The 13,374-nt window shown below is 39.6% G+C and overlaps 1 protein-coding gene across 1 annotated transcript; it reads right to left on the bottom strand.

Moving 5' to 3' along the window:
* Positions 1-1,447: 1,447 nt before the first annotated feature.
* LOC140236999 (protein YIPF1-like) lies at positions 1,448-13,374 on the bottom strand. Its single transcript, XM_072316946.1, has 8 exons — positions 13,252-13,374; positions 12,077-12,113; positions 11,205-11,326; positions 9,901-10,069; positions 5,535-5,651; positions 4,618-4,772; positions 3,631-3,813; positions 1,448-2,198 (listed from the first exon to the last, which is right to left on the bottom strand). The coding sequence occupies exons 1-8, from the start codon at positions 13,288-13,290 to the stop codon at positions 2,058-2,060; spliced, it is 963 nt and encodes a 320-aa protein (XP_072173047.1). The 5' UTR covers positions 13,291-13,374; the 3' UTR covers positions 1,448-2,057.

Raw genomic sequence — 13,374 nt, 5'->3', positions numbered from 1 at the left:
TGCACATTATGAAAGAGATACACGCAAATTCTATGATATTCTGCTACACGTACAATGTACATGATTAAAAATCCACATGTACAATGTGACCATGCATCCTAACCATTCACTCCATGTATGCCTATGTTTGTTTGTTTTCTTAAATGTACAGTGCACACCCGTTATAATGACCATGGTTATAACAAAATTCTGGTTATAACGAAGTAAAAATTCAGGCCGTAACATTATCCACTTTATGTATTTTTATTGTTTATTTGTTCGGTTATAAACGAAAGAAAACTGCCGGTCCTGAGGGCTTCATTATATTGGGAGTCCACTGTACACTGATTTCCCCTCTTCTCACAAAACAAAAACACTGAAAATTCAACACAAAATACCAATAACATGCACCACTATGCAGATAAACAAAATGATAGCAATCTTGAAGCTCATGTTTGGAATAGTAACAGACTCGACATGAACATTTGCTACTGTATGACTTGGCCTGTCTACAATGGTCTATAGCAAAACAAACAAGGTAAATAGAAGTTGAATGAGCAGTAAACAATTCATGTAAAGAAAATCATGTTCAGAATGCAACTATACTCTGATTACAGGATCAACAACACCGCTCTCCGAACATCGATGGTGTAAGGCCAGATAATTATCTTCAGGTTGCAGTGGAACTGTAAATATGCATGTTTTTAGTACAACTTGACGCATGAATATCTAAAGAATTCAACTAAAAAATATGTGGCTCATTCTTTGCTTCGTAGTATTTCATGACACAAAAAGGTTTTAAATGTCATCAGTAACAACGTAAGAAAACAGCTGGAAGCAATTTCACAGTTCTCGAACTTCAAAATCAGAATTCACCTTGTTGCTCATGCCATCAACACTTCTATCTATCTGCCAAGTTGAATTTACTGCCATACGTTCATAAAACATTTCCCTACAAACCAAACACAGTCAACTTGATTCCTGTGAAACAGGTATTCTGTTGACCCCTCCCTACCATAGCACCAGATCACACCACAAAGGTGGTAGTCCTTATTTGTGAACCACTGAGAGATGTTCCAGTCAGATGTAGCACGATTGATTCACAAGGTAAAAATCTGTGACAACATTGCAATATGCAGAATGCAATATGAAGAAAAACAAACTGTCACAAGAGTGGCAAAGGCATAAGCCTCAAAACATAGGGCCTATAAAACAAATATCTCATACACTACAGTACCAATCAGTGGTATGAGCTGAACTTTGACACTGGTATAGGAGTCTGACCCTAGAAGACTTCAAAGTGTAGCAAATACTGAAGAAGAGCAAAGTAAGCTGTGTGACATCACAATCACACACAAACAAACTTACATATACACACACACCTATTGACCGATTCTGTGACGCGCTATGTGTATTTTTGGCATGGGCAGCGCCATTACGCGGTGTCTCAGCCGACCCCCCCTTCCCACTCCCCACCCCTCTCCCTACATTAGCACGCGCGCAGAATGAAAAACTGATGCATGGTTGCTTTAGCCAATGGGCGTCTCGTACTGAGTGCGCGAATGCTTGCTTAGTGTGCGAACCTTTGTTACAAGTGCGCGATAAACATGTTGCCCTGGGTGGGAGAGAGCAGGGGGGGTCGGCTGAGACACCGCAATTTGAGCTCATGGCTGCGCCCAATGCCATAAAATGTCTGCTGCCCTAAACGAACCCGAATAGGTCAATACACACACACACAGACACAAACATATATAACACAAATAAAAGTGTGCACATTATCATGCACACCATGACATGAGTGGGATAGGAATACAGTGTGCGTTGTTTATACATGGCCTAATACAGGATGTCCAACTTGTTTTAATTCTGAAATACACCTACTGCCATTAATTAATACAGAGCCTGGATTTAAGCAACACACACATCACACAAACATGCACACACCACACACGTACGCAAGCATACACACACAACCTAGAAGACGCCCTCTTAGTTGTACAACATATGCTGTCATATTCATGCATTCTTCTCAACCTCCAGTTGATTGAGGCTGACAGCAGCTAAGTGGGAATATTCTGCTATGCTTGTGACGCTGGTGGGTGGGCAGCTGTTCCTACAGGCTTGGGAGGGACGTCGGCTTGTTTTGTTGTATGGTGGACCACAGGTGCCGTAGTTGTGGTGGGGTCAGGACCATGGTGAACGGTGTGGAAAAAGTACATCTGATGAAGCAATGATAAATCAAGCAATTAAACATGACTACATCAGACTCGAGCTATAAACATCCACAGCAACAACATCAAAACAAATTACTGCAGGCATCAACTCAAACCAGAACATTGCTTGCCCGATGAAAACATTGGTTGGCATTAGTAAACTGCTTGATTGTTATCAATGGGAAATCGGTTATCATCCTCCAGTGACTTGGCACATGGTTACACATTTCAGTATTATAAAATTCTTCATATCAACCCCAGATTTGACAATTTTAATAGAACACATCAAGGATGAAAAGAAAACTCACTGTAAAAGTTAAAAAAGAAGTGTCCTCATAATTTCCTTCATGCACAAACAGCAAATGCAAAATATTGACTACAGATAGATTGTTAAGAATTTAGGCAAACAGCAATAATAGCCAAATAGTACATCTGATTTGATGCAAGAGGCTTGCCAAGGTAAAAGGACCATTTAAAATTTGGGGTTATGAAAATGTGACATTAGACATCTTGTGATTAATAATAATTGATTGACTTGGTTTCTATCACGTGAACCTGAACAATTGTTTTACAGTAATCTGTTTTTTTATTTTATGATTTGAAACAATTTTGCTCTTTTCTGCAAACGATTTTGAGCTGTATGATGTGTCTTTCTGCAATACTGACACAAAACTGACAGAAATGTAGTCTCAATTCCTTTACAGGACTGGGAGAAGGGGACAGAAGGTCCACAACATAGCAAACAGGGCACAAAAGCAGTATGTAGGAGCAGAAGCATGGTCTTCCAAATAGGATAGGAGCAATTATACAACACCTATTTAGAATGTACCTATCCGATTGGTCAAATGCCCATCACGTGACATTTAGTGAAAAGTTCCATCGCACGCTCTGGCTGTCAGCCGTGCAATTTTATTTGAACCAAAATGGACAGCGCATGGCCGATGTCACCCATTTCCATTGACTCCCGTGTTAAACTCAAGATTGACTCGAAGTTTTTGTTCCATCGCATGGCTCTGATGTCACAATTAACAAACATTTACCGCGCGCACTCATTAATTACAAGAGCACTTACAAGCGCGTACTTTTGTCACTCATTTTTTTAAACAACTTCATTTCAGATACGTACGTACACAGTGACTGCGACTGTGCGGCTACTCATTCGTCTTTCATGGAAAATGGTTGCCATTTCTGTGCTAAATTCAAGAATCTGTGTGGACCAAATCTGTTGACGTTTAAGGTGTTGTATAAAACAAATAGTGTATGGTCTTTACCCATGCAATGGAACAAGATTTCGCACTCGGTGAAAGATGAGGCGCACTATTCAACTTGGCTTCGCCTAGTTGAATAGACCGCCTCTATCTTTCACCTCGTGCGAAATCTTGTGCCATTGCACTCGTGACCATTCACTATTTGTATATTGTCTAAGAGTGCTACCAACCTTGAATCCTATAGCGAGGCCAGCGTGGAAGGCGAAGACCAGAAAGAGAGCGATGGCGGCAAACTTCTTGTCGTCGCCCTTGACCGAGGGCCAGAGGGCCAGCAGGAGGACGGCACTGGACAGGACCAGTCCAAGCAGGACCAGAACCCAACGCAGCCATTCGTAGTCAATCATCCACAGCATCTGCGGACGAGAATCACAAACATTAACAGTAATGTGGTTCCTGAGCACAGTCAGTATTACTGCATCAAAAAAAAAGTAATGTCGCTCCTTAAAACAATATAATAAAATACATGCACTGACACACAACCTAAAATACACAACAAACCATGTACCATACACAATGCAGTTGCTTACACAGTTCATTTATTTAAAGGCAAAGGTGCATGTGATCAGAAGCTGTTACAATGACATACGTACAAGAAATGATACTTTGCAGTTATCATTTCACCTCATTCTTCATTGATGTCCACATACATGTATAAGCCATGCAAACATCATTCTATTTTTGTTATCCACATTTGCAATGTTAGAAGTGAATGATTTAAGGTGTCACAATGACCTTTTGTAATCTGTAATCAATGTAGCACGTTATCCCTAGATTTTCCTTTTATTTCCACTTCCTTTTTATTTTGGGCAATACTATTACAATAATCCATGACCTGTGTTTTGTTCAACTCTTAGAAAAGGCAGCCATTTTTTTTTTCACACATTCCCTGTCACAAGCAAGGAAGAAGAATTTCACATGGTAATCATTCACACTCATATGCATCATGGATGTGGTTTGACATGCATACACAAAATTGAAATAATATCTGAATGTTGATGTTATTAAAAGGTGAAACATGTAGTTCTCTATCTGTAAGTGAGCTTTTATCTTTTGTTTTTCCAGTCACAAAACACAGAATAAATTCATTACACGGCTCAACCATCTCACTGGAGTCACAGCTAGTTCCAGAACGTTCATAAAAAGACTCAGAAACTCACCGAAATTGGAATGTAAATGGTGAGCGAGTAGCCATAGAGGCAGACAAGTTCCAGGAAGGTGTAGCCAGCCTGGTTGCCACGGTGATGGAGGAATGCATACAGACAAGTGGGGATGATCCACGCATATGCAAAGATGACAACTGCAGCTATGGTGACTTCAAAATACAAAATAAGAAACAGAAAGATTATAAGAACAATCTTCACAAGGTAACTGTGACTATCACTGCAGCTATGGTGACTTCAAAGAACAATGACAACAAAGAAAAAATAATGTCAAAACTCAGGAGGCAGCATTAACTATGAAATAATCCCTTACTCATCTTCTAAATTCAACCATATTGCACTGATAGAAGTAATTACTTAATATCATCACAAGCTCAGATCTTAAGTTGTGGCTAAGATATGAGCTAGCAAGTTACACCATTTGTACATCATGTTCCTAAAGCAGGATGAGCCAACTGCTATCATCCACAGTAAACCAAATCTGTAAAATGAAAGTTGTGCTGGAAAAAAAAAATGTCAGAAGCGATGACCTCTTGTTGCTTAAAAGTATCCCTTTTCCTTTCATGTGCATAACTGCAAACAGACTACAATATAGAGTGTTTATTGTGATTATTACATTGTTCTTTGGAAATGCCAAATGAATAATAAGATGAATGATAATAATATAGAATTGTGTAATGCAAGAGTGGTTCTAAAATTTGTTTGTTATGTACTGCAATTGCTTGATAGTACTAAGTTACTGATCATGACTGGCAATCGCACATCAAATCCAAGTACAGTTTACATTTCTTGATTTTAGTGATACTGAGCTGTTGTTGTTGCTGATTTTCATGGAACATGCAAAAGAATCCCCCCCCCCCAAAAAAAAAAAACAACAAACAAACAAATATTGAATTGGAAAATGCAAGCACTACCATTGGAGAAGTGTGCATGCCAGGAGTACTGTGTTGAGTAGCGGTTAGCGATGTAGTCGGCCATGTCTCCGCTGATGGCGATAGTGAAGATGAGAGTGATACACACCCACAAGGGACCTGCAGATAGAACAAGATCAAATGTAGTGTCTCAAAAATTCTGCATCACTTTATAGCTGTGATTCAATTCAATTCTGTTATATAGTGGACTCATAGGCGCCGGAAGTGGGGGGGCAGGGGGGGCGGCCGCCCCCCCAATCCAAAAAGTGGGGGGGCAAAACGCATTTTTGCCCCCCCAAAAAGCCCCCCTCCAAAAAAAAAATATGAATAAATAAACAAATAAATAAAAATAGATAAAATAAGGAAGATATGTATATAAATGAATAAACGCGAAAAAAACAAAGCTACAAACGGCAGTTTTTGGACTGTAAAATGTCAAAATTTCCAAGCTCGCTCGCTCCGCTCGCTCGCATTCAATCGCTATGCCATTCTCCTGATGTTGCTGCCAGTAATTACCAGCAGTTGCGCCTGGGCCGCCCCCCCCCCCTTAATTTCCAAAGCGAAAAAACAAATATAGCTACAAACGGCAGTTTGGGGACTGTAAAATGTCAAAATTATCGTCAAATTTATTCGTTATGCCATTTTCCTAACGTTGCAGCCAGTAATTGCCAGCAGTTGAGGCCGGTGCGCCTCCCCCTTAATTTCCAAAGCGAAAAACATAGCTACAACGGCAGTTTTTGGACTGTAGAATGTCAAAATTTTCAAGCTCGCTCGCTTCGCTTGCTCGCATTGAATCATTATGCCATTCTCCTAATGTTGCTGCCAGTAATTGCCGGCAGTTGCACCCGATGCGCCCCCATTAATTTCCAAAGCGAAAGATATAGCTACAAACGCCAGTTTTGGGACTGTAGAATGTCAAAATTTTCAAGCTCGCTCGCTTCGCTTGCTCGCATTGAATCATTATGCCATCCTCCTAATGTTGCTGCCAGTAATTGCCGGCAGTTGCGCCCGATGCGCCCCCCATTAATTTCCAAAGCGAAAGATATAGCTACAAACGGCAGTTTTGGGACTGTAGAATGTCAAAATTTTCAAGCTCGCTCGCTTCGCTCGCTCGCATTGAATGGTTATGCCATTCTCCTAATGTTGCTGCCAGTAATTGCCAGCAGTCGCGCCCGATGCACCCCCATTAATTTCTAAAGCGAAAGTTATAGATACAAACGCCAGTTTTGGGACTGTAGAATGTCAAAATTTTCAAGCTCGCTTGCTTCGCCTGCTCGCATTGAATCATAATGCCATTCTCCTAATGTTGCTGCCAGTAATTGCCGGCAGTTGCGCCCGATGCGCCCCCCATTAATTTCCAAAGCGAAAGATATAGCTATAAACGGCAGTTTTGGGACTGTAGAATCAAAATTTTCAAGCTCGCTCGCTTCGCTCGCTCGCATTGAATGGTTATGCCATTCTCCTAATGTTGCTGCCAGTAATTGCCAGCAGTTGCGCCCGATGCACCCCCATTAATTTCTAAAGCGAAAGTTATAGATACAAACGCCAGTTTGGGGACTGTAGAATGTCAAAATTTTCAAGCTCGCTCGCTTCGCTTGCTCGCATTGAATCATTATGCCATTCTCCTAATGTTGCTGCCAGTAATTGCCGGCAGTTGCACCCGATGCGCCCCCATTAATTTCCAAAGCGAAAGATATAGCTACAAACGCCAGTTTTGGGACTGTAGAATGTCAAAATTTTCAAGCTCGCTCGCTTCGCTTGCTCGCATTGAATCATTATGCCATCCTCCTAATGTTGCTGCCAGTAATTGCCGGCAGTTGCGCCCGATGCGCCCCCCATTAATTTCCAAAGCGAAAGATATAGCTACAAACGGCAGTTTTGGGACTGTAGAATGTCAAAATTTTCAAGCTCGCTCGCTTCGCTCGCTCGCATTGAATGGTTATGCCATTCTCCTAATGTTGCTGCCAGTAATTGCCAGCAGTCGCGCCCGATGCACCCCCATTAATTTCTAAAGCGAAAGTTATAGATACAAACGCCAGTTTTGGGACTGTAGAATGTCAAAATTTTCAAGCTCGCTTGCTTCGCCTGCTCGCATTGAATCATAATGCCATTCTCCTAATGTTGCTGCCAGTAATTGCCGGCAGTTGCGCCCGATGCGCCCCCCATTAATTTCCAAAGCGAAAGATATAGCTATAAACGGCAGTTTTGGGACTGTAGAATGTCAAAATTTTCAAGCTCGCTCGCTTCGCTCGCTCGCATTGAATGGTTATGCCATTCTCCTAATGTTGCTGCCAGTAATTGCCAGCAGTTGCGCCCGATGCACCCCCATTAATTTCTAAAGCGAAAGTTATAGATACAAACGCCAGTTTGGGGACTGTAGAATGTCAAAATTTTCAAGCTCGCTCGCTTCGCTCGCTCGCATTGAATGGTTATATAATTCTCCTAATGTTGCCGCCAGTAATTGCCAGCAGTTGCGCCCGATACCCCCCCCCCCCTTAATTTCCAAAGCGAAAGATATAGCTACAAACGGCAGTTTTTGGACTGTAAAATGTCAAAATTTTCAAGCTCTCTCGCTCCGCTCGCTCGCATTTTATTGTTATGCAATTCTCCTGATGTTGCTAACAGTATATAAGTTGTGGTTTCACACCGTCATTCCATAATCCATGTAAGGAAAACTTACAATGTTCCTCAATGACTGCGTTGTTGAATGTATCACACTCCGTAATGTATTGTAGTCCCATTATTGCGCACGCACACACGCACAAGCATACACACCGTCAAAATTACTTTTCCACAAGGTGCCCACCCCCAATGTTTCGACCCATCGTACGCCACTTTATATGCATACACACACACACACACACACACACACATATATATATATATATATATATATATATATATATATATATAGATGTGTGTGTGTGTGTGTGTGTGTGTGTGTATGTGTATATTGTGTAACATATGTATGGTCGATAGTGAGCCCCCTCCAATATTTGCCCCCCCAATCCAAAACTGCTTCCGGCGCGCCTGAGTGGACTCCCGTTATAACAAAGTCCTCGGAACCGGCAATTTTCATTTTTTATTTCGAAATTTCGTTATAACCGAATGAATAAACAATAAAAATACATAGAGTTGATAATGTTGCTGCCCTAAGTTTTACTTCGTTGTAACCGGAATTTTGTTATAACTGTGTTCGTTATAATGGGAGTGCACTGTACTTTATTTCCCCCCAACAAAAAGTAACATATATTGCAAAGTACACTGTATGCACTTGCCAAATTATATTGCATTACAATTTGTAAGAAGAACAAGTCATACAGTATGATGGTGTATACATTGTATATGTAAATGAATGTAACAAGTAATGAGAGAAACAATGCATACTTTGCAATGATGACAAAAGTAAATATAGCTATGGAAAAGAGTGATTGACTGAAAAAAAGGGGCTTGTAAAAGGTGGATCACTCAAAAAACAATATGTCAAAACTATGAATCCAAAATTTATCTATGTACAGTTAGAGCATCTGATGCCTGATGTGATGCAGGTAATAGTGCTAATGATGGCCTCGTTTCTTTTAAATGTACCACATCTCCAGTTCATATTTCAGATCAGACTTCATCAGGGTTGGCTTTGAGAATATAATATTCCCCCACATTCATTTCGTCTTCTGGAGCTGCTTGCTCTGTCTTCTTGTCACATTAGAGGAGCCCATTCTTTCTTTCTTTCTTTTCAAGTAAATGTCAGCTTTACCACGAGTTCAAGTTGTGATACATTTACCGTACAGGTCATTATCTTGGGGACCTTTCGCAGGATCCCATCAATGGTCTTCAAATGGAACACTTCCTTTAAAAGATCTTACATAAAGCACAAAGGATATCCAAACAGTAGAAATATCGACAAAGAGTGGTCATGCAATTTTGTAATGCAATGGACACATTGTGTCCTCAAAGTTCATGCAACACCTATAAAGTACACAAACAATTTTCATAAGGTGGGATACATCCATAGGGGATGTCTGTAATTAATCATTTTAAAAAACAAACACCGAGTTTATACAGTCAGAGAAAATGATCTTCAAAGTACACTTTGAACCGAACTATGTTGGACATGACTGGAACACAGATACAAGGAGTATGCATTTGTCTTGAAGTATTACTTTGGAGAGCATGTGATGAAAAAAGAAAAACAAAATATCCACTGAGAAAAAAACTTCTACAGTGATAATGCAATCTGCAAAAAAAAAAAAAAAAAAAACCTCATTATAAACCAATACACTTGCAGACAGAATTTGGGTTCTAGCTAAGTACTCTCCACAGATAAAAAATGCAGATTCATCTTCGAATGAACGGGACACTGAATCGTTACCATACAGATCTGGAGAAGGTCTTATGTGAGAGTCCAGGAAGCTCTTGGTGGGATTTGGAATGAAGGAACCGAGCAGTCTCCTCCCAACCTGCTGGGTGTCCACATCAAAAAACTGCTGGTAGTACTCAAAGGTCCAGAATGACGGTTTCTTCTTCTGACCAGACAGAAGCTGAAAGGGTGCAAAGGACATATCAATCAATAGAGATACACATTGCTTGTGATACACAATTTTGTGGTGGTCCAGTGAATCATACAAATAACTTTCCTTTTTTTTTTCAATTGTTAAACTTTTTGTTTCTTTCACAATCACGTAATTGGAAAGAAAGACAGAGTTTCATATTTCTCGAGGAATTACCAAAGTTTTTTTCCTTTCTTTAAATATTCTGTGAAAATAACAAATATCAGAGTAGAGAACACGCTAGATATAACAAATCTGAAGAAAAAATAAACTGAGGATGTGCTCCCAACTGTGTTACATAATTATCACTAATAGCACTTGATAAATTATTACCAATAACTCTTGATAGCTTGAAAGTTGTCATTTATTGTCATAAATTTCAGGAACTATCACCTAGTCCCATCTTTTCTTTAATACTGTGATGTGAAGTGAATAACTCCCTTTGTTAAAGAGTGGAGCAGTGTAGGAAAAACACAGGTATTGATTGACCTGTGATAACTACACAGATAGAGAGAGAGAGAGAAAAAAAGGATATGTTCGCCAAAACCTAGCAGTAACAATATAAACAAATTTGTTCAACGTGTATTTCATTAACAATACTAATAAGCTTTGCTTGCACAGCTAGAAATGCATTTTGTTCTCAGGATCTTCATATGCAGGCATTAACATAAACATTGTTTGGTTACTAATCTTTTGGTTAGAAATACAAAAACTGTAAAACAAAACAAAAACAAAACAAAAAATACACATCCTGTGAATACTATTCCAAATGCAAGCAAAGATAGCCGATGATCGTTCAACTGAGGAACCAGAAAGATCTAAGGGAGAAGATTAAATCAGAGGGTAAGAAGGCAACATTTCCCAACAGAGGATCCTTTCATGAGTCTGGTGGGACAACCCCAACACAAGTTGTGGAGGTAAGATATATGTCATTGCACTGAATGCCTTTTAAATTCTCCTGCAATACATGGAAGCCAACAATTATCACCATGCAAGCACATATTAACCTACTGAGGATGAGTCCCGAGTATACTCGGGCAGGTGTCTATGGGAAATGTGTGTTGTGGCAAAATCACTCCATCCTCAACAGGCTAAGCTGTCCTTTCTATGGAGGAATTTCTCTCACCTCTGTATCTCCATCATCATCAAGCATGTCATCATCATTTTGGTTGTCATGGAATGTGCTGACTTGAGCTGGTTGGGTGGGTGTGTCCTTTAGATCTTGTAGGAGTGCAGTATCACCAAAGTCTGTAATAAACCACAAAGATGAATAACATAGCATATTGGTATCGGAGTTAATACACTGTATGATCAGCTCATACACCAAACCTCCAATCCCCCCCCCCAAAAAAAAAAAAAAAAAATACCAATGAAACAACAACAAAATGTCCTGTCCCCAACCAGAGATACCCCTATGAAGCAGATCAGAACCTTTACAGAACTTACATGGAACCAAAGAGGATCAACAGACCTACAATATATAACTGTCTGTGTGGAAGGGTAATTTCCGATGGCTCAACATGTACAGCATAAAATAGCCTGAGAACCCGGACAAAAACAGTTGATGGCATGTTCATCACAGGCACAGACTCTGGTTCTACAACAATATAATGATTGGTACCAACATGTCTCAGGTTCTACATGTAGTATACACAAGGTACACATACATTTGAATTGACATAGCTATAGATGTAATACATTTGGTCAGTTATGAATGAGTTTCTCAATTTATCATTATCTCTCCATGACTTTGTAAATAAAGGCATAATATGCAAACCCGGCAATCTGCATTTGGTTGATAGCTAACCTCAAATCAATGTGATGTACATTGTAATATACAAGACTGGAAGACATATACTTGCATCTAATATCTGAACTGCACAGAATGCCTGAAGAAAGGGAAATTCTGATGGCCAAAATTACTAAACCAGAAGTGCAGATTGAGTAAAATATGACAGGTGTCACAAAAACCAACTCATCTAAATATGTTTTACTTGCCTTGAAAGTTGAGTTCCACATCAGAATGGTCATCATCCTGTTGGTAAAAAGGGGAAAAAAGTAGATCTATGCACAGAACCAGAACAGGATGGCATCACTGCTTTGTATATATGTAATCAAGGACAATAAAAACATGTTGGTGATTCATTGGTAAAAAGAAATACAGATATAAACCAAACCAAACCAAATTACACAGAAGGGCCTGGACGATTATCCGTTCTACTATTAACACTCAACAGTATTGATCCTAGTTACATTCATTATGATGATTTTCATTAAAGTAATTTTTAGTCTTTTAAATCAACACATACATGTTCATTGTAAATCATTTGAATGATTGTCATTAATTTGATGTCATAATTCCATGTAAATTTTAAAAAATGGTTAATGTTTCATAACGGCTTTGCCATTAGCATGTGAGCTTCATCTTCACCATTTCAAAATTTTCAAAATGTTGACACTGTCACTGTATTCCGTCAATCAAGGTAGTCGTGATTGTGCAAGCAAAATTATCGCCCATTCTAGGGAAGGTAACGAATGAACTTGTAGACATGTAGTACAGGGTAGTAAAATCAAGACTAAGATTAAAAGGTTAATCTCTTTCAATCAGAGAGCAGCAGTAAATTCTTTGAAAAGTCTTGTGCTGATACTGTCCATTATAGCCTTACATCTTCGCTCGAGTCTAAAACAAACTCAATGACCACTGCACTGGTAACTTGGCTGGAATTTAACAGCCTCTAAGCTCTATACAATTGTAAGTCAAACATTGTCAGAAGCATCAGCTATGTAGTGATTTTAGACGCCATCATCAGATGTGATTGCGTAAATTGACCACCCACCCTGGGCGTAAATTTAAATGTGTAAAATCCTACATTTGTCATTGCTTAAATTAGATAGAACCGAACCTTCCACTCAAGGCTCGACCGGGCCGGCTCAGGTCCAGGATTGGATATGCTGAATCATGATCATGGCCCTCTATAATCTTTGACCATGTTGACTTACTGGGTGTCTTGTGTTATAGGTAATTCACCTCTGGTAGATCTAGATTTAATTCAAGTTTGTAAAGTTAGGGCCAAGCTAGGCTAGGCTAGCTAGCTAGCCAACTTGTGCACAATAATGCAATCAATGTACGAATCATGTCAACTACTTAAAATGTCAATATATGGGACTATTACCTTATCGACGTCCACGATCAACCCGGTAGTTTCTGCCATTCTGGAGCAAAATTCACTTTACGCCGAGACGATTCGATTGCAAATATATCGAAAATACGAAAGGTACAAGAAAGATGAATTTTC

The sequence above is a fragment of the Diadema setosum genome, chromosome 13 (genome assembly GCF_964275005.1).
Source record: "Diadema setosum chromosome 13, eeDiaSeto1, whole genome shotgun sequence".
In the NCBI taxonomy this organism is placed as follows: Eukaryota; Metazoa; Echinodermata; class Echinoidea; order Diadematoida; family Diadematidae; genus Diadema; species Diadema setosum.
Note: the sequence above shows the minus strand (reverse complement) of the source record. Positions and strands in the feature narration are given on the sequence as shown.

Coding starts and splice junctions, on each gene's coding strand:
- LOC140236999 (XM_072316946.1), bottom strand. CDS start 13,290: ATGGCAGAAACTACCGGGTTGATCGTGGACGTCGATAAG. Junction 12,114..13,251: donor TGATCGTGGACGTCGATAAG/GTAATAGTCCCA, acceptor TTTTACCAACAG/GATGATGACCATTCTGATGT. Junction 4,773..5,534: donor GCATGCACACTTCTCCAATG/GTAGTGCTTGCA, acceptor TGTATTTTGAAG/TCACCATAGCTGCAGTTGTC.